This window comes from Lynx rufus, unplaced genomic scaffold, assembly GCF_022079265.1.
Source record: "Lynx rufus isolate CCGP_SWC_20201006 ecotype Redwood Valley unplaced genomic scaffold, mLynRuf1.p SCAF_4, whole genome shotgun sequence".
NCBI lineage: Eukaryota > Metazoa > Chordata > Mammalia > Carnivora > Felidae > Lynx > Lynx rufus.
This window is the reverse complement of record NW_025814856.1, coordinates 20,264,625-20,283,968: the sequence shown is the minus strand read 5'-3', so window position 1 is coordinate 20,283,968 and position 19,344 is coordinate 20,264,625. Positions and strand designations below refer to the sequence as shown.

General features: G+C 47.6%; 1 protein-coding gene, 1 long non-coding RNA gene and 1 other non-coding gene across 3 annotated transcripts; 2 read left to right on the top strand and 1 right to left on the bottom strand.

The window, feature by feature from the left end:
- Positions 1 to 1,931: 1,931 nt before the first annotated feature.
- ALAS1 (5'-aminolevulinate synthase 1) lies at positions 1,932 to 16,124 on the bottom strand. The gene is made up of 11 exons (XM_047095682.1): positions 15,993 to 16,124; positions 14,786 to 15,005; positions 11,623 to 11,850; positions 10,669 to 10,818; positions 10,030 to 10,252; positions 8,691 to 8,875; positions 7,956 to 8,135; positions 7,441 to 7,605; positions 4,661 to 4,929; positions 3,821 to 3,983; positions 1,932 to 2,240 (listed from the first exon to the last, which is right to left on the bottom strand). Exons 2-11 carry the CDS (start codon positions 14,982 to 14,984, stop codon positions 2,080 to 2,082), a joined length of 1,923 nt encoding a protein of 640 aa, XP_046951638.1. The 5' UTR covers positions 14,985 to 15,005; positions 15,993 to 16,124; the 3' UTR covers positions 1,932 to 2,079.
- TRNAQ-UUG (transfer RNA glutamine (anticodon UUG)) lies at positions 2,281 to 2,365 on the top strand. The gene has a single exon. It is a non-coding gene; the product is annotated as a tRNA-Gln (tRNA).
- A 120-nt stretch (positions 16,125 to 16,244) lies between the features above and the next one.
- On the top strand, positions 16,245 to 18,902 carry LOC124523797 (uncharacterized). Its single transcript, XR_006965099.1, has 2 exons — positions 16,245 to 16,438; positions 16,765 to 18,902. It is a non-coding gene; the product is annotated as an uncharacterized LOC124523797 (long non-coding RNA).
- The last annotated feature ends 442 nt before the right edge of the window (positions 18,903 to 19,344 follow it).

The following is a 19,344-nucleotide window of genomic DNA, read 5'->3' as shown; positions in this document are numbered from 1 at the left end:
CAGGAACTGAATCTGTTAGCACCTTGATCTTGACCTTCCCAGCCTCCAGAACTGTGAGAAATGGATGTCTCCTGGTGTCTGGGGTGTTTTATTATGGCAGCTACAGTGAAGAAAACCCCCTTTCATTCAACACACACTTGCTCAGTGCCTGCTGTGTGTCAGGTACTGTGCTGGGCACTGGGGATATAGAAGTGAGGAGACAGAGCACATGATCAACAGGGGAAAGTCACTGCAGGTAGTGACCGGTGCTTGGAAGGGCAGCACAATAGGAGGTCAAGTGACAGTGAGAACACTAGAGGGGCTGGGTTGCCTTATCCCGGGGCTCAGGAAAGGTCTCCTCAGGACTCTTGACCTATGTAAAGAGAGGCAGCCATGCCATGATCCAGGCTAGAAAAATCCGGGGAAGAAACAATGGCTAACAGCAAGGCCCAGAAGCTGGAGCGCACCTGGGAGGTCTGAGGCCTAGGAGAGTGCATCAACGCATGAAGCAGAGTGAACAAATCGAGAATGGAGGTGGGATGGGATCCCGACCGCAAAGAATATGGTCAGCTTGTGTGAACAAGCTGGAATTTAATCCTAGTGCCACTGGAAGGCCCAGGAAAGTTCTCTGCAGGGGAGGGACATAATACACTTTATAATTTTAAAAGCTCTCTCAGGCTACCGTGTGGGGTCGAGGCTGGGGCAGATGCCAGGATGATGGCACACCTGAGATCGCAGTAGCAGAGGTGACAGGAAGTGGACTAGCCTGACACATATGTCAGAATTTATAGGACTTTGCCAACAGTCTTGTGTGAGAAAAGATAGCGGACTTCTCCATGACGGACCAAAGTAAGTGGGTAGATGCTGGAAGACAAGGGAAGAGAAGGCAGAGGAGTGGGCAGGCCGAGGTGCCTCTGGACCTGTGTGGTTCGAGGTGTTCGACAGCAGTCAGCAGCGACCAGCTGGAACTGAAAGCCCAGGGCTGGGAGAGATCACATGGCATGAGGGAAGTGCTAAGTGCAATTAGAGATGAGGCTGGTGGGTGCCCAACATTCAAAAAGGGACCAGTTCGTGAGAGAGTTCAGTGTTCAGGAGAGGCTGGTAGCACAGGTCAGAGAAGGAAGCTGTGAAAAGGCCAAGGACAGACACCGCAAAGACCACTGGGAGAGCCAGTGAAAGGAAAAACATTGGATTTGGTTAAGATAGAGACAAAATGTGGCTAAAAAAAAAAAAAAAAAAAGTAGCCTCCGCAGGCGCAGGACAGAGGACCAAGTGAGGCAGCTGATCGGGAAAGAGGCAGAACAGAGGGGACGGGCAGTAGCCCAAAGGGGGTCTAGACTAAGGGAGAGCTTGCTTATTTAGTGGGTGGGTGACAAAGCCTGCTGTAGGCCAATGGGAACAAATTCATGACCTCATGACTGAGGAGGTTGGAGGTGGTTGTAGGAAGGTGCTAGAAACCATAGGACCCAGAAAAAAAAGCAGGAGTCAGACAGAGAAGCACGGACACGTGCACTGTCTCTGCAAGGGACATAATCACCAGGTATAGAGGGCAGACGGGCTGGAGGACTCAGTGGGGACAGACAAGCAGTTCCCTTCTGACTGCCCTACTTTCACAGGGAAGCCTGAGGCCAAGGCAGTAGCTGAGAAGGGAAAGCAGGGAGGGAAACCGCTGTGGCAGGACCACAATTAGAGGGGAGGAACTGGAGTGAAATGGCCACCACGGGGCCTGGCCTGCTCAGGGCCCCTCAGGTGCAGGGCTGGGGTGGCAGTGGGCAGTGAAGACAAAGCTGGGTTCACGCCGAGCAGGAGGGTCTGCCACCCCAGCCGGGTCCGCAGTCACTACCAGAGGACCAGGACATGCCCATCATTTCACGTATCTCAGCAATACAGACCAAGTTGAAAGGCATGAAGAAAAATGATTTTTCTGATTCAGCGCTCAGTAACAGGACCCGTCACTTAAACAAGAATTTATTTTCAGGACTGTGCTTTTACTATAGATTAAAATTTAATATAATTTAATTCACATATAAAGACAACTCTGGAGACTATGTGGATATGACACGGCCTGGGGTTCAGTGAGTAACTGAGGTCATGACACACTCAGGCCTGGGCAGATACCAACTTGCTCATGCCGGAGAAGTAGGATTTCTCTCTTTCACTCATCACTTCAAAATGCAGTGGCCTCCTGCAGAAGTTGCACTCGGCTGAGGAATGTGGCTTGAGTTCCAGACCCACTCTCTTCCACGTGGCCAGCAGATTCTCTGTGAGGAAAAAGTTTTTAAAAATTGAAGGGAGTGGGGCGCCTGGGTGGCTCAGTTGGTTGAGCGTCTGACTTTGGCTCAGGTCATGATCTCACGGTCTGTGGGTTCGAGCCCCGCGTCGGGCTCTGTGCTGACAGCTCAGAGCCTGGAGCCTGCTTTCCAATCCTGTGTCTCCCTCTCTCTCTGCCCCTCCCCCGCTCTCACTTTGTCTCACTCTGTCTCTCAAAAATAAATAAATATAAAAATAAAAAAAATAAAAAATTGAAGGGAGTATGCATGCAAGAGAAATGCAAACATTGGCCTACACAAAAAGTCAAACACTGGGGCGCCTGGGTGGCTCAGTCAGTTAAGCATCTGACTTCAGCTCAGGCCATGATCTCACGGCTCATGAGTTCGAGCCCCACATCGGGCTCTGTGCTGACAACTTGGGAGCCTGAAGCCTGCTTCAGATTCTGTGTCCCTCTCTCTCTCTGACCCTCCCCTGCTCGCACTCTGTCTCTCTCTCTCTCAAAAATAAACAAACATTTAAAAAAAAAAGTCAAACACAAACGTTGCCAGTGGCATTATTTTCATAACAGTCAAAAAGCAGCAACAACTTAAATGTCCATCAACTGATGGATAAACACAATGTGGTATGTCCATACAAAAGATTATTCGGTATAAAAAGAAAGTGAGGATTCAGGCTACAACACAGGTGAACCCTGAAAACACTGTGCTGTAAAGAAGTCAGGCATAAAGAACCTATGTAGGGTATGATGCCAGTTATGTGAAATGTAAAGCATGGGCAAATCCACAGAGGCGGAAAGGGGTCAGCAGCTGACAGAGGCTGGGGAAAGGGGATGGCGTGGCTGCTCATGGGTATGGGGTTTCTCTCCAGGGTGATGAAAAGGTCCTGGAATCAGATAGTGGTGACGGTTACACAGCATCATGATGGACCTAAGACCCCCAGAACTGTGTCCTTTAAAAGGGTGAAATTTGTGGTATGTAAATTATATCTCAATAATGCGGTTTTAAGGCAAGCAGGACCACCTGAGGAGGCTCAGGAGGCAGAACCAACCTGTGGCTGAAAGCAGCTCCTGGATCTCTGCCTTCAGGTTGGACATGGGGGTGCTGAGTTGGGTTGTACAGAACCACAAGCAGTATAAAACACTGAACAATTACACTTATCAGAAGGTGTTAGGCGGGGGGGGGGGGGGGGGGGGAGGTTGCTTCAGGACTGCACCTCAGGGGAATCGAAGCCCCAGGCCGAGCTCCAGAGGGCCAGGGCAGACTAAAGCCTTCAGAAGCCTCTCTCTACTCCCCAGCTGTCACCGTATATCTTTGAGTCACCCTGACAAGGGGGCAATGGAAACGGTGGGTGGATGAGCAGGCTCCCTCAGAGCTTCTAAAAGCAGGCATATACCCATTAAAGTGAATCAAACAAACGTCTTTTACAGTTTTATACCATCTGAGAGCATTCTTAATTACCTGGAGAAAGAAACAATTCTGAATGCCTTTGAAGGGCTTCGATTATACACACTGCAAAGACAGCTTTATGCAACTCTCCAGTGAGGAGGTTCCGGCACTCTCCAGGTACTCACCAAGGAAGTAGTTCATCATCTGCGGTGTGTGGTGAGGAGTGGGGGCGATCCGCAGGAGCTCCTCCCCCCGGGGCACTGTGGGGTAATTGATTGCTTGGACATAGATGTTATGTCTGCTCATTAGTTCATCACACACTTCAGTGTTTTTCGCGGCATCTGCAACCTAAGTTTGACAACAGAAGGTAAGGTCACAACAGTGTGGACTGCCTCTTAGCAGCAATTCTAATGCACACAGCACTCAGGAGGCTCAGGCTCAAGCAGCAGTGCAAGCCTGCAACTTAAAGGGCCCAGCTGTGCTTAGTATGGTCCGGGGGATGGAAACCACGTAAGAAGCCAATTTCACACTGATCTCCCTCCCAAGCTTCAACTTCAGTTGATGCCAGCTAATTCTCCTATCCAGGGATGTGCATACCGTGGGAATGAAGCAGCTTTGATTGTACTAGCTGTATTAATTCTACTAATTCAACTGTGACACCAACAGTCTACTATTTACAGTGGAAAGGGCAAGACCTATTTCAAAATTAACTGAATAAAAAGCCATACTTCAAAGCGAGCCAAGTTTAGGCTCCCGGAACTTTTCAGACAGAAGCTTTGTGTTTACCCTTTTAAGGCCAGTGTTGCGGAGAAGGAACCTCTGCTCTAGCCTGCTGGGTTCAAAGCCTTCATTTTCACTGTGAAGTCAGCCAAACGCAGCAACGAGCAGAGGGCCACTGACTACAGCCCCCTGCCCCAGCAGCCCCCCTGCCTCCCTCAACTTCAAGAAGGCACGAAACAGAACATCTCACACGTCATGTGCAGAGGCACAGCCCCCAGCAAGTCCAGTCACAGACAGGTCATTACCCGGACAGGGATGATGTGACTGGGGCAGTGGACAACTGGGAGGCCCGCGTCCATGAGCATCTGCCTCATGAGCTTGACGTTGCGTTGGTGCTGGCGGCGAAGCGCCCGCCCCTCAGCACTCTTCAGGATCCGCACAGACTCCAGGGCTCCAGCCAGCAGCATGGGCGGCAGGGAGGTGGTGAAGATGAAGCCAGCCGCATAGGACCGTACTGTGTCGATGAGAGAACTCGTGCTGGCGATGTACCCTCCAACACAGCCAAAGGCTTTGCCTAGGAGAAGACAGCCACATTTACTATAGCAACTGCCCCTAAATGTACCAGCAAGACGCTGCACAGCCTTAGAGCATCTTTGTCTCCTCAATGTGCCCTAAGACTATAAAGTAAAGGGATGTCCACCGATTTCTGAAAGGGAGAAAGTTGAGGAGGTTATGAAAGAAAGGGTCCTCCCCTAATTCACATGGCCACGCTGGTATCTGACTAGGATCAAAGGACAGGTCTCCACAGCAGGCCTAGCACTGAGCGACCCATCCCGTGCGCTTGAAGAGCATGCCGCTGTGTCTCTTCCCACCCGGACTGGCTGCTCCCCCAGTGGGCAGGGCGCCACCTCCCACGTTGTACATGGTATGTGGTGCATGCTCTCTGGGACAGGATCGGAATCGTGCTGCTGGCAATGTCCTCTTGCCGTGAGCATTCCCCCGGAGGCTAGAATGTAACCCAGCTAAGACATCAACTGTTTTGGTGTGACCAGAATGGTCTCCTACCTAAGTAAACACTGAACTCGGACAAGCAGCATCGCCCAGAGAAAAATGAAAACTCAGAACCTGTTAGGGTTGATTTAGGGCCCACCTCACTTTTTGATTCTCCTCAAATCCCTTTGTATAATCAGTAGCTCAAGTTTCAGGATTAAGGGCTCGAGAAGAGTCCTTCTAGATGTTAACATTGTGTTCTGTAATTAACATTCCTGCTTGAACCCCACATAGGGCTGGGTTGGTGTAAGCTCTTACAGTGGAAAATTTCTCTCCAGTCTGTTCCAGCTCACAATGACTACACCTTCACAAAGCCCGCATCACAAGAGCTCTTTGAAAGAAAATGGTTGCTGTAATTAGGACATACGAACAAGTGCTCTTCTCCTGGCAGGGGCTCTACCCTGAGACCCCTGACCTCTCCTGGTTTGCCCAAGATTCTCAGCCCCTAGACAGTGCTGGTGGACACTCTTTTAGGCCCGCCCTTCCTTAATGCAGGCTGTAAACTGGCATTTCAGCAGAGTGCTACACAGGTCTCCAACTGCCTTTTTTTTTTTTTTAAAATGTTTATTTACTTTTGAGAGAGAGAGAGAGACACAGAGCTCGAGAGGGAAGGGCCAGAGAGAGAGGGAGACAGATAATCTGAAGCAGGCTCCAGGCTCTAAGCTGTCAGCACAGAGCCTGATGTGGGGCTCAAACCCACAAACCGTGAGATCATGACCTGAGCCAAAGTCAGACACTTAACCGACTGAGCCACCCAGGAGCCCCTGCCTTACTAACTTTTGAAATCTTCAGAGTTTTACAGTTCACATTTTCATCTTAGACTCCTCATAGGCAAAGAGAAGGTCTATGGTAATTGCTTGCACATGTTTACTTATCTTCTCCACAAAAACTGAGGTAGGGCTTGTTAGCTCCCTTATACAGGTGTCCCTACTTTTCAAAAGTTGTTATGCCACTTTGCTTTTATGAAAGACCTACATTAGTACTTGGTTTTCACTCACCGGAAGAAATCTGAGAGGGCTTTCACTTTTATGAGAAAAAGTGGAAGGTGAAAATAGCCTCCAGTGTTTGGCACCGCGTACCCCAAGCAACGAAAGTGGCCCTGCCCAGCCCTATCCCCGGGAAGCACAGGCGGCACCCCAGCGTCAGGCCACCAGAGCTTTGATCTGCGTCTGTGAGCACCTGTGTCTTTGCTTTATGCCATCTTGTGTTACGAAACGTTTCAAAGGGACACTCCACTTTCAGGTAGTGGGGAAACCTGTATCGGTGAGGAAACTGAGGTGCAGCTCCAGGTTACACAGCCAGGGAGCTATGCAGATGGGATTTATGGCCAGCAGGCAACATGGCTACAGCGGCCAGCCCCATGAGATAATGCTTCTCACCCAGGAGGAGCAGATACAGAGTAGCCAGAGTGAACTGCAATGGTCTCCATGTAGTGGGCACAGAGCTCAGTGCTTCACACACCTGAACCCGTAGGTCCCAACAAATGCTCTAAAACATGGCTAGGATTCTTCAATATAATGGAACAATCTGAAGTACAGAGAGTAAACGCTGTTGCCATGTAGCTAGAACGGCAACTATGTTTGGAATGAGCTCGGATGGCAACAAATGGTATTTGTCATATTAGGCTGTGAGATTTAATTCTGGGAATCATGCCTCCACGATTCAAGGGATTCTGCTAAGCTGTGCCACCACCGAGAATATACAAACTCATCCAGAAAGTGGCCCAGGCTTTAAATGCTATCACACTGTCTCTTCACCTGACCCCAGTTAGTCCTGGGGCCTTGATAGGAAGATACAACTTTATTTTTTTAAAAATTTTTTAAAGTTTATTTCTTTTGAGAGAGAAAGAGGGGCAGAGAGAGGAGAGAGAGAATGCCTAGCAGGCTGTGCACTGTCAGTGTGGAGCCCGATGCGGGGCTCGAACTCACAAACCACAAGATCATGACCTGAGCGATGCTTAACTGACTGAGCCACCCAGGAGCCCCAGGAAAATATAACTTTAGTGCAGATTACAGAATGTGCAGAGTATACATACCAAGCGTTCCAGAAATGATGTCCATTTTGGGCATAACTCCGTCACGATCACCAATCCCTCCACCTCGAGCCCCATACAGTCCCACGGCATGGACCTCATCCACAAAGGTGATTGCTCCAAACTCATGCGCCACATCACATAGCTCTTCCAGTGGGCACACTGCCCCTGAGGAAAGAACACAGACTGCCTTGAAGAGCTTGCTACTTCACAAATTTCTGCTTGGTAAGAGTCAGTCAGAACAAAACAGCTTATGTTCTAAAGATATCATTTTTAATACTGGGAAAGACAATGAATTTCCCCCAGTTTCTAGTTTATCTAAGGTTCTCAGAGCCTAGTAAAAGCCAGAATAAAAAAACCTACGTTCCCTCAAACCTATACAATGTCCACCAAATACGAATTCCTAGCAGAATGAAAAGAAACTGCAAAAACAAAATAAACATTACACTTTATTTAAAGAGTCCAGGCCCAGCTTGTTTTTCATTTAAGGTTTCAGACTGGCCTCTACTTAGACTTACCATCCATTGAGTGGACGGTTTCAAAGGCGACAATCTTGGGGACTGAGGGGTCAGATCTCTGTAACAGTTCTCTGAGGTGGCTGACGTCATTGTGGCGGAAGATGTACTTTGGCACTCGGCTGTTCCGAATCCCTTGGATCATGGAGGCATGGTTCCCAGAATCAGAGTAAATCTCACAGCCTAACAGGATACAAAAAACCTCACTATTTATCAAGCCATCTGCACCAAAGACAAATTATTTCCTAGACAGTCAGGGACAACAGACTTTGCCCTGAAAGTGCTGCTTTGCCCAGTAGGAAAGACACTGCTTGCCAGTTTCTTCCTGGGAAAACCATGAACTAGTGCTTCTCTTTTGAGAAGGCCCATAGGTGTAGAATAGAATAACCACTGGGCAGACAACCAATCTGCTCTTAAATCTGGCCACCTCATTCCAAACTTTATCAAAAGATAACTACCAATGATTAACAGAATTCTCCAAAGGATTTTCCTAGCATACAACTCACATTTGAAGCAATTAGCTTAAGGACAGCCCTTCAAATCTGCTTCTTCATTAGTATCATTTGCTGCTGGAACTTTTCATGTGCAGTGAGCACTTGATGCTCAATTCAAGGAAAAATGCTCCCAGATACTATCACTGCTCTTAACTGTTTTTGGTAAGCCCTCTTTGTTGTCAATATCCCTGCTATTACTAGGAAACTCAAAAAACTCTAAGGCACCCATGACAGGCTTCCTTACCCGGCATCATCCTAGCCAGAGTGAACAGGGTCGAGTCGTTGGCCACAAAGCAGGAGGAAAACAAGAGTGCTGCATCTTTCCCATGTAAATCAGCCAGCTCCTGCTCCAGGTCCACATGGAATTTACTAGTTCCTGAAATATTTCTAGTACCACCTGCTCCAGCACCATGTTGTTTCAAAGTGTCCCTTTTATTTAAAGAAAAAAAAAAATTGGGGAGGGAGCAGAAAATAAATCTCATGGTTCTGAACACTATGTGAATCATTCCTCTCCCTAGGAGCTAGGATACTGAACCTTACATTGATCTAGCACTCACTCATGGTGAAACCAGGAGCCAGAAGTTTCAACTGACTTCATCTTCAGACTAGGTGGCATTTGGTGTCAACACCAGGATGATGATACCCTGAGGATAACTCCAGGGATCAAAAACAAGTGTTCGTTTATCAATCAACTAAGTACTTAGTATTAGCTGAGTTAATTTACTAAGGCTTCTTTATTCTGACAAATACCCTTCTCTCCAAACACATCAGTCGCTACATGGACATCCTGGATGGCGGTTACCTGAACCTAAACCCTCTGAAAACCAGTCACATAATGTTAGGATTTATCTATCAACACACCTCAGACTGGACTCTCTTTAGCAAGCCTCCTTGGAGACTTTGACAAGCAACTCTCTCAAGTGTCCTCAGCCAGGCGAACCTCCTAAAGAACACGAATGACAGGATCTACCATCTTTTTAAATGTCTTTTTGAAGTAGCTTTTCCTCCAGTGCTGCTAGATTTATAGCTCTCCATCCGAAGTTTCAGTAGGGATGCCTCTGTGCAAGGCTGCCTGGTGTTAAAGGCACACTCACTTAAGGAGTGGTAGTGGGTGAATAGACAGGAGCAGTCAATGAGCCAATAAACTTGAACCCTCATACACAAAGGGGCTCTACGAACTACTTGTGCGCTTTTAAAAGTAACCCGCAGAGGGGCGCCTGGGTGGGTCAATCAGTTAAGCGCCTCTTAGTTTTGGTTCAGGTCATGATCTCACGGTTCATGGCTTCAAGCCCCACATCGGGCTCTGCACTGACAGTGTGAAGCCTGCTTGGGATTCTGTGTCTCTCTGCTCTCTTCCCCCACTTGCCCTCTCTCTCTCAAAAATAAATAAACATTAAAAAAATTTTTTTTAATTAAAAAAAGTAATCTGTAGATATTTTCAAAGGCTGAGAATAGTATTTTGCTATGGTACACTTTCAGCTGCTAAATATTCCCCCCATAAAAGATCCAATCCCTCTAAATCATCAATGTCTTGCCAAATAATTGGCAATTTCAGCGGTATCTGAAAGCTGAGGGCTACTTACATGACTGCCCCACACACTCGTGGATGGCGACTCATTCCTAGGTAGTCATTGCTACACCAGACCGACACCTGCTTTTTGGTGATGAGAGAGTCCGAATAGTCATCCGCCATGGGAAAGATGTGTGCCCTCCGGTTCACAGTTTTAAAAACTCGATAGGTATGGTCATTTTTTTTCTCATCAATTTTCTTCTCAAAGAAACGATCATACTGAAAAGTGGAAACAGCTAAAAACCAAAGATGGGACAGTCTGATGGTTAGGAAGCACATCTGGGCTTTGGCAAAAGACCTGGGTTCCAACCCCCACTTGGTCATCTAATGGCAGGGAGTTTCTGGACAAATTAATGAAGTACTCATGTGGGCAAGTTACATGACATCCTCATCTTGAGATCGTGAAGCTTTCAAATGAGACTGTGTATGTCAACTGTTTAATACAGGGCTAGGGCACAGAAAGGTAGGTATTAAGGGACAGAAGGCAGGTTACCAACAGGATTTGTATTTACTATGGCCAAGAACACCTACTTGTATCAAGCAAAACGCATAGCTTTTAATCCACAACTCACCATGCAATCTTGTATTTAATCTAATGTATGTTTACGTTAAAAACCCTCTCCTGCATCAGGCAAATAATGATGAGACGTACATTTTGGCAAGTTATCTTGAAGAAGATGGGATACTCTTTCTGGTCTTTGCTTTCGCATGATATCCTGGAAGTTCTTCAGCAACCCACTTGGCTCCCCACTGTCGGTCTTCACACTAATCACACTGGGGTTCACTGAGGTTTGGGCAACCTCTGTAACAAAAGTAACAAGTGAAGGGAACCAACATTCTATTTTGAGTTCACAATATTGAATTGTCAAAATATTGTCAAAAGTGAATTACTGTCTAGTTCACCAAAAAAAACTGATCATAACCAAAGTTAGTAGTAACTGAGTGTATGAAGTTTTCTCCCTCCCTTTTATTTCAATGGTCAATGCCTGGTGTTGTTTTCTTTTGTTTTCAGAGCTACCAGACAGCTTTAATAAACATTAAAGTCCAAAGCTTTCTAGCCGGTTGGCATGCCTTCCCCACCTTCCCACTCCACCCAACCCTAATCTCAATTTTCTTCATGGAAAACAATTCCAGCCATATGCATCATTTCTGCTGGTGAGGTTTTCTGGGGACCCTGGGTGCTCTGTGGACATAGCCACAACTGGAATTAAGGTTGCCTCTTAATCACCATCAGTAAGACACACAGCTTGGGAGTCCTAAGACCATCAATTATTGCAGTATTATTTTTTTACCTTTTATCCCACCAGATAGCAGGAAGGAAAGAAAGAAAGGGCAGTTTTGTAACAGCTTACACCATCAGGGTATTTTCAGAAATGAAGCAATTACTATAAAAGGTGGTCATATCCTACACACACACCAGGAAGAAAGTCCCACATTTTGTCATATGGTCCTCGGACTCCTATCTTGATGACCTTCTTCCTTGGCCCTAAAAGAGGAAGTTTCTATACAAATACTACCCTAATAAGAGCTCATACATAAATCTGGAGGATCAAAAGAACCAAAAGGACCTCTGTACTCCTCCTAATGGTTCCAGTCATCTGTTTACCTTTCCTCACGGCATGCATTTCCTGCACATCCTCCTGAAGCTCTAGACTGGCTTTGCAGAAGACGCTGCTGCCCTTCTGGCTCATCTGGGCTGCCAGGAAAGGGCATCTGCTCGCAGTGCCCTGGCTTGTGGCAAGGGAGGGATGTCCAGACGGAATCTGTGTGCCATCTGGAGTCTGCTGGGATCCATCAGGAGCCTGCTGACCCTCGGCTTTGGCAGTTTTGTCCTCTGGGGGGTGAAATGGAAAAACTGAAGCATCAGATCTGGTTGCACAACACGCAAGAAAGCCCCTTGTTTCTTTCTCTTATTGCCTCACAGAGAAGTTTTATACTTACTCTACTCCCACATTTTAGGCACAAGTTGACTTTTATTAGATTCTGCTAATTGAACCGTTTTCTCATCTGCCTCACTGGAATCAATGTGCCTGTGAGGAGTTAATTGGCATGATCCAGTTACCTTTCAAACCCACAGTATTTTTCCCTTATAAATCCACCAAAAGTAGTATTTTCTAGTTTCAGACAGCCAACAGTTCTTGAGATGGATTTCAGTAAATCTACCCTAACGACACACAACATATTTCAGGAGGGGACACACTCTTGAAGGTAAGGAGAAATGTTCATAGAATTTTTTTCTCTGCTTATATATATATTTTAATTTTTTTTATGTTTATTTTTGAGGAGAGAGCACGAACAAGCAGGAGAGGTGCAGAGAGAGGGAGACAGAGAATCTGAAGCAGGCTCCAGGCTCCATGCTGTCAGTCCAGAGCCTGACGTGGGGCCTGAACTCACAAACCCGAGATCATGACCTGAGCTGAAGTCAGACACTCAACTGACTGAGCCACCCAGGTGCCCCTCTCTGCTTATATTTTCAAAACACGTTCTTGACAAAAAGGCTTGCTGTTGCTTAACATACAAACTACTGATTTTCTTCTTAACAAAAGAAATTAGGCTAAAAGTGAACTCTTTACATTTTTGTCTAACAGAATTCAAAGTATTAGTATATGCCAAGAAAAAACCACATGGATATCACATACACAGCATCTACTAGCTCATCTAAATGCATCAAACTAGTTCACTGACTTAACACAGTTGGCTGGTAATTGTGCTTCTACTCACAATGACTCTCCTTTCCCCTGAAGCAAATTCATTCACCTTCCTTCTAGTAAAGTCTTATTCTGCATCTTCCTGGAATACTGTGAGTCAGAGGCTAACTTCTACAACTTGGTAAGATGTCTCAATGCAGTTTTCATTAAAATTTTCTCTAAAATCAAAAAATTGCTTTGAAGTCCATGTCATTCATTATAAAAGTAATACACATTCACTGTGGGAAATCTAGAAAAAAAGCATTCTATCATTCAAAACATAACCACTGCAGGCATCTTAGTAAGTTATGTTTTTTTAAAAACATATTTTTTTACATATGTGCAAGTTTAAAAAACAGTTTTACTTATTCTGCATGTGCTTGCTTATTTTGCCCTTTTCATTATAAAGATCAAAATAGCCTGTGAATATCATTTGCAATGGCTGCAACATCTATCAAGTGAACAAGCCACGTTTTACTCAACTTCCTCTATACTAGGGACAGAATAGTAAAAGAGGATCTTGACTATTCAGGAAAAACACATAACTAACTCCTAAAAGAGTAAAGAGGAAAAGAAATCCTACACAGGATTATATCCTTTCTGCTTACAAAAAAAAAAACAAAACACTCCTTTCTTACAAGAAACACATCCAGAGAACACACCTAACAGAGTTTACAAGGTAAATTATTCTCTAGGATTAAGTGAAACCTGAAAAGCCACATCCTCTCCTGGTAGAGCCAGAGAAAAACTACATCCAACTCTGATCTCTTTATTAAAAACAAAATTTAGGGGCGTCTGGGTGGCTCAGTCAGTTAAGCGTCCGACTTCGGCTCAGGTCATGATCTCACGGTTCGTGAATTCGAGCCTCATGTCAGGCTCTGTGCTGACAGCTCAGAGCCTGGAGTCTGCTTCATGTCTGCCTCTCTCAAAAATAAATAAACATTAAAAAAATTTAAAGAGGGGCGCCTGGGTGGCGCAGTCCGTTAAGCGTCCGACTTCAGCCAGGTCACGATCTCGCGGTCCGTGGGTTCGAGCCCCGCGTCAGGCTCTGGGCTGATGGCTCAGAGCCTGGAGCCTGCTTCCGGTTCTGTGTCTCCCTCTCTCTCTGCCCCTCCCCCGTTCATGCTCTGTCTCTCTCTGTCCCAAAAATAAATAAACGTTGAAAAAAAAAAATAAAAAATAAAAAAATTTAAAGATTCATACATAAAATAAAGATACATGTATTAAAAAAATCACTAATGAATTCTATGATTCCATTTATGTGAGGCTTCTAGAGCAGTCAAATTCAGAAACAGAAAGTGGAATGGTATTTGCGGGGGGCAGGGGGGGGTAGTTAGTGTTGAATGAGCACAGAGTTTCAGTTTGGGATGCTGAAGGGCTCTGGAAATTGGATGGTGGTCGGGCTCTGCACTGACAGTGTGGAGTCTGCTTGGGATTCTCTCTGTCTCTCTCTCTCTGCCCTTCCCCTGCTCTCGCTGTTTCTGTCTCTCTCAAAATAAATAAGCTTAAAAAAAATTTAAAAACATATGAATGTACTTAACACCACTGAACTGTACATACAGTTGGTAAGAAATGGTAAGTTTTATGTTAGGTGCATTTTACCACAATAAAAAAATAATTTAGAAAAGAAAAAAGTTACAACTTTAAAAGCCAAAAGCTTCCACTCAATTTTGCTGCAAACCTAAAACTGCTCTAAAAAATAAAGCGTATTTAAAAAAAAAAAAAAAAGCCAAAGAGCCAAATATTTAATGAAGGAAAGGTTGAACTGGAACATCCCAACTTTACATTTATGTGAATGAGGTACTGATGAACACTAAAACTCCAACAGACATCAAATACAACCCATAAACCTGTAAGGTACACACTGGCCACCATCTCACCTTTCCAGATGGGTAAACTAATAGTGCATACTTGCAGGGTTAGGATGCCAACTGTGAGATAGTCCATGCAAAGAATCAAGCCTGACACAGAGTAACTCCCTCTGTTACTGTGCCCCCATCACCGCTGTGGACTAGAAGTGCTTCTAGTCTAGTGATGAATGCTAACACTGCCACCTCCTACTTTATTGCCAATGACACTTACTCTCATTAGCCGGAGGGGTTTCTTTGACCTGCTGGCAGTGTACTGTTGAAGTGGACAGGGCCCGAGGGGCTGGCTTGGCCCCAACTTCCATCATCTTAGGGCAGTTTTGGGCATAGAACAACAGAGATTTGCCTGCCTTCTGCAGAAAGGCCTGAGGCACTCTGGATAAGAATGGGCAGCGGCGAACAACAGTCTCCATGTCCGAGAGGGTGCACTGATCCTATAGAAAGACAATGAGTGACATCAACACTTACTAATCAGGCAAATACTACTGCAAGGTCATTGGGTTCAGGTGTTGCCCACAGTTTATAGCAAGGGTACCCTGGGATATAACAAGTCTCACATAATAATGTCTAAGGACAGCATTCATGTGGGACTCAACTAATTAGTGGTGACCATACTCTACCCAGGTCACCAACTTCTCCTTTCATTCCCCAGCTCTACACAAAAGCACCTGCAAAGCAACTTTACCAAGTGAAGTAAATACCGATGATTAACCACCAAGGGGCTGAGACAACAAGGGACAAGTCAGGAACAGGTTTGGGAGGTCAGAGGCTCCTTGAGGAAGATGCACAGTGCAGATAAAACACGTTGGCACACACCCAGGTGGAGAAGTGAGGCTAGGGAAGAAGTCACTGTCATTCATCCAGGCAGAGGACTCCTAGGGATCCTAAACTGCTCCTGGTCCTCACATCCCCAGACCCCAGGAAGGCACCCAGCTGGGCTCTGGGTCCCAGAGGCAAGGATTTCTCTGAGGTCATCCCCCACAGCTCTAACACGACTAAACTGAGAAAGGAGGGGACATAAAGAAGGGCAGGAAAACGAGGGGAAGTACGGTTGGGGCTAACTGGGGAGAGGCAGGAACTATAAAATCGAGGGTGTTGGGTCTGGAGTTAGATCGTAGTCCTGGGCGGGGAGAGGTCAGAGGTTATCCGGGGGTTGAGGGCTCGAGAATAACGGAAAGAGTATGAGAAAGGAATTCTAAAGAAGCGGCCAGTTAAATAGGAAATGTAAGGAGGGAGCTGAATAGGGTACACTGAGGCAGCCCAATGGGCTAAGAATCTGGGAGATGAACGCTGATCCCGAGCAGGCAGGTGATGGGTGCTGTGGGGGATGGGGTCCCAACGTCCGGGAGAGCGGGGCGCGGGCTGGCAAGACACGCGGGGACTTCCTTGCCCGGCGCCGTACCCAAAGCGCGGGCCCTCACCTGCGCGGGGGACTGCAGAGGCGGCGACGGCTGTGGCGGAGTCGGCAGGCACCCAGGCCAAGCAGAACCAAACCGTTGCCCTTGTCCGCGGGAACCCTCAGGCCGCGAGCGGCGTCGCCCTAATATACAGCCAGAGTGAGCGCCGCGCATGCGCCATGGGCGCGGACTTCCTCCGCGCAGGCGTACCGCGTCGAGCTCTTAGCGTAGGAAGGGCGGGGCCCCTACGTGGGCTTGGCTAGTCGGTTGGGACCTGGGCTTTCCCGGATCGCCTGCCAAGAGAAGGAGGGGCACGGTAGTGGATCCTACACCCTCTTCTTGTTTCTCTACTAACTGCACTATGCTTCAGAACCCTGTAAAAGGGCAGAGTCGGAGGGGAAGTGCCCCTGAGGACAACTGGGACGTTATAGGGTTGTAGAAACTGGTGCCTTGGATATAGAAGAAGGAGGGTAAGGAAGGCGTTCCGGACCACGGTCTAAAGCAGGATCCGCCCTGTCTGTGACGAAGGGCTTCCCAGAAGAGGTGGGGGTGTATTTGCCCAAGGATGGAGTGGTTCTGGGGGTGATGTGGGGAGAGGGTGAGGCTGGAGGGGACCCCTCGGAGTCCGAGATGAAGGGACTTAATCTGAGGCAGAGAAAGGGCAAGAGGGGCTGGGCTGGATAGAACCCGTGTACTACACAGCTCTGAGCACTATCTGGAGATAGTGTGGAGGCGCAAAGCCTGACGTAGTTAGGGTTTGACACATATTATTATGACTTTTTTTTTTCCATCGCAGGCAGTCCGAAGTCTCTTGCTGGCCGCCTTCGGCACCAACTGGGCGGCTCAGAACTCCATCCCAAAGTTCAGAGTTGGGCCATGGCTCCTTTGGGTCTCCCCAGTCCACACCTGCAGGGTAGGGTTAGGCAGATCCCTCTCAGGAACACCAATCTGCTCCACACCCTTCCCAACTTAACTTGAGCTGGGTTGGCCTGGGCCTGTGCCAGGCTCACAGCTGCCCTCCTCCAGTCTTGAAGGGCCATCCAGGTTGCTCCTTCCTTAGCTGGGCATTAATAATAAGAGGGACAAAGTCCAGAGTGATGGTGACTAAGATGTGTCCAGGTACTTCTTAATTCCCTCTCTCTTGAGTCTCCAGCCAGCTGAGAGGCAGGCAAGGGGAGTCTCCACATGCAGAGGAGGCAGCTGGGTCCAGAATGGCACCAGAACCAGTCCAGGGGCCCATGAAGAGGGCTCTGGCCTAGGAGTCCTGGGCCGAGCTCTGCCCCATCCTGCTGAGAGGAGACATGAGGAAAGGTCAGCACTTGGACTCAGACCCAAATGCACCTAGAAGTGGAAATGGTGAAGATGGTGTTGAGTGTTTTGCTCTTCTCTGGGCCTCACTTTCCTTATCTGGGCAATGGGATCATAATCCCTGTTCTACCTGCCTCACAGGACTGTTTGAGTGATCAGAGGTGAAACAGAAGCAGAAAGAACTGGACATTGGAACTAAATACGGGTTCTAACCCTGGCACTGAATCTCACTTGGCCTTGGGCAGGCCACAACCTCTCTGAGGTTCATTTTCCTCATTGTAAATCTCTCCCAGCCCTGCCACTTGTGGTTGGCAGGAGGGTCAGGTGAAGTCATGGATTTCAGAGGCTTATTGTTTAAACCAGCAAGGCTCCAGCTGGGAGTTTCCTGTTTAATAGAGGGAAAGGTTGAGAAACAAAAGAGACTCACTTGGAAAGTGAAATAGAATGTTGTAAACAATTCCAGATGGAGGAGGAGGCTGTTACTCCCCAGACACTGAAGGAGGGGGGATCCCAACCACCAAGAAGCCTTCCGGAAGAGTGGTGCCAGCTGGAAGGGTGGGTCTACATGCAACTGGGAGACTGATAAGTGAAGCTTTCAGTGGGAAAGTCCCAGGCCTGTCCTGGAGGGTTAGTGTGAGTCAGCCTGAATAGCTGGGCTTCAGGGATGCAGCTAGAATGTGAGGAGGTAGGAGAGAAAGGCCATAAAGGGGCCACAGAGATTTCCAGTGTCAGCTCAAGAACCACCACCAGGGCAATGGTCAAAATGCGTATTCGCAGGCAATGGCCCTTTGATTCTGACCCAGGAATCTATATTTTCACCAGGCCTCTCTCTTGGTGATGTGCGGGCAGCATATCTTAGGGCCACATTTTGGGAACTGTTTCCTGAGTGGTTTCCAGTTTGGGATTTTGAAGGGCAAGTACTAAAGCCATGAGTTCTAATCCTGGTTCTGCCACTTTCTGATCGTGAGGTCATCAGCAAAATACCCCACATCCTAAGCCTCTGTTTTTGCATCTGTAAAGTGAAAGTACCTCACCTGTCTCGCTGATGAGTCTGAGTGGGTCCCATTCAGCCTTCCTCTCCTCTCTTCTTCCTTCCCCATTCTTTTTCCTTTCTTCTCTCCATTCCTCCCTCCCTTTTCTCCCTCACTGCTGTCTTGCCTCCCTCCTCAGAGCTGCAGTACAAACTCGTCTTATCACCCTGGCTCTGGGCAGGGAAGACCAAGCTGCTGGAGTCAGGCAAGGTCAGGCTCCATTCCGGGGACAATGCTGAGGCATGACCTCTCCTCCCCCACTTCTTCCCTCCACCCCAGTCTGCGTCATCATCGTCGTCTGGGACTGCTGCACACAGCACTCCTCCAGCGGTCAAGGCAGAAGGAAAATGTCAATCCCAGCCCCAGAATTCATCCTTTTCCACTCTGGGCCCCAGAAACTACTTGTAGTAGTGCCTCTCTGTCAGAGTGAAGGAGCCAACAAGGGACCTTGGACAAGCTTACTGCTTTCCTCTGAGCCTCATTTTCATCATCTATCAGCCAGGCAAGAAATCCCTCCAATTCCCCAGCCCCAGGAGATCCAGATGGACATGGGACAGTTTTGAAGATAAATAAAACCTCTAGCCTGTTCTTCTGATGCTTGGTGTGCCCTTGGTTGTGAGCCAGCCATGCTCCTTGGGATGTTAGTGTCTGTCTGGCTGCCTGGCTGGCAATGAGTGGGAGATCAGCCTTACAGAATGGTTAGAGACTCTGGAAACAGTTCAGCTCTGCCCTACAGAGTTGGAAATGTGAGCTCCAGGGTTAACAGTAATAGGGTCCAATAATTAGCATAGGAGATGGACTCTAAGGGTTGGGCAGGGTGGGAGGGTCCCCAACACCTGCCTTGTGCTGGCCCTTCCTTTGGAGTCTTCTTAGGCTCTGGCCCACCCAGAAGACAGGCCTGGGCCTGGGTTTGTAAAGCCAGCTTTGGAGCAAGGGGTGGGTTCTGATTGGCTAGAGGAGAAAGGGGCTGGATTGGGGCAAAGCCATCAAATGCTCCAGGAGGTGTGTTGGGGGGGGAGTGGATTGCACGTAGGGAA

What these genes read in the sequence shown, in the direction of transcription:
- ALAS1 (XM_047095682.1), bottom strand. Translation starts at nt 14,984, where the DNA reads ATGGAGACTGTTGTTCGCCGCTGCCCATTCTTATCCAGAGTGCCTCAG. An exon ending in AACCCCTCCGGCTAATGAGA is followed by an intron (nt 11,851 to 14,785) that starts GTAAGTGTCATT and finishes TTCACCCCCCAG; the next exon opens with AGGACAAAACTGCCAAAGCC. An exon ending in AATGCATGCCGTGAGGAAAG is followed by an intron (nt 10,819 to 11,622) that starts GTAAACAGATGA and finishes CTTTTGTTACAG; the next exon opens with AGGTTGCCCAAACCTCAGTG.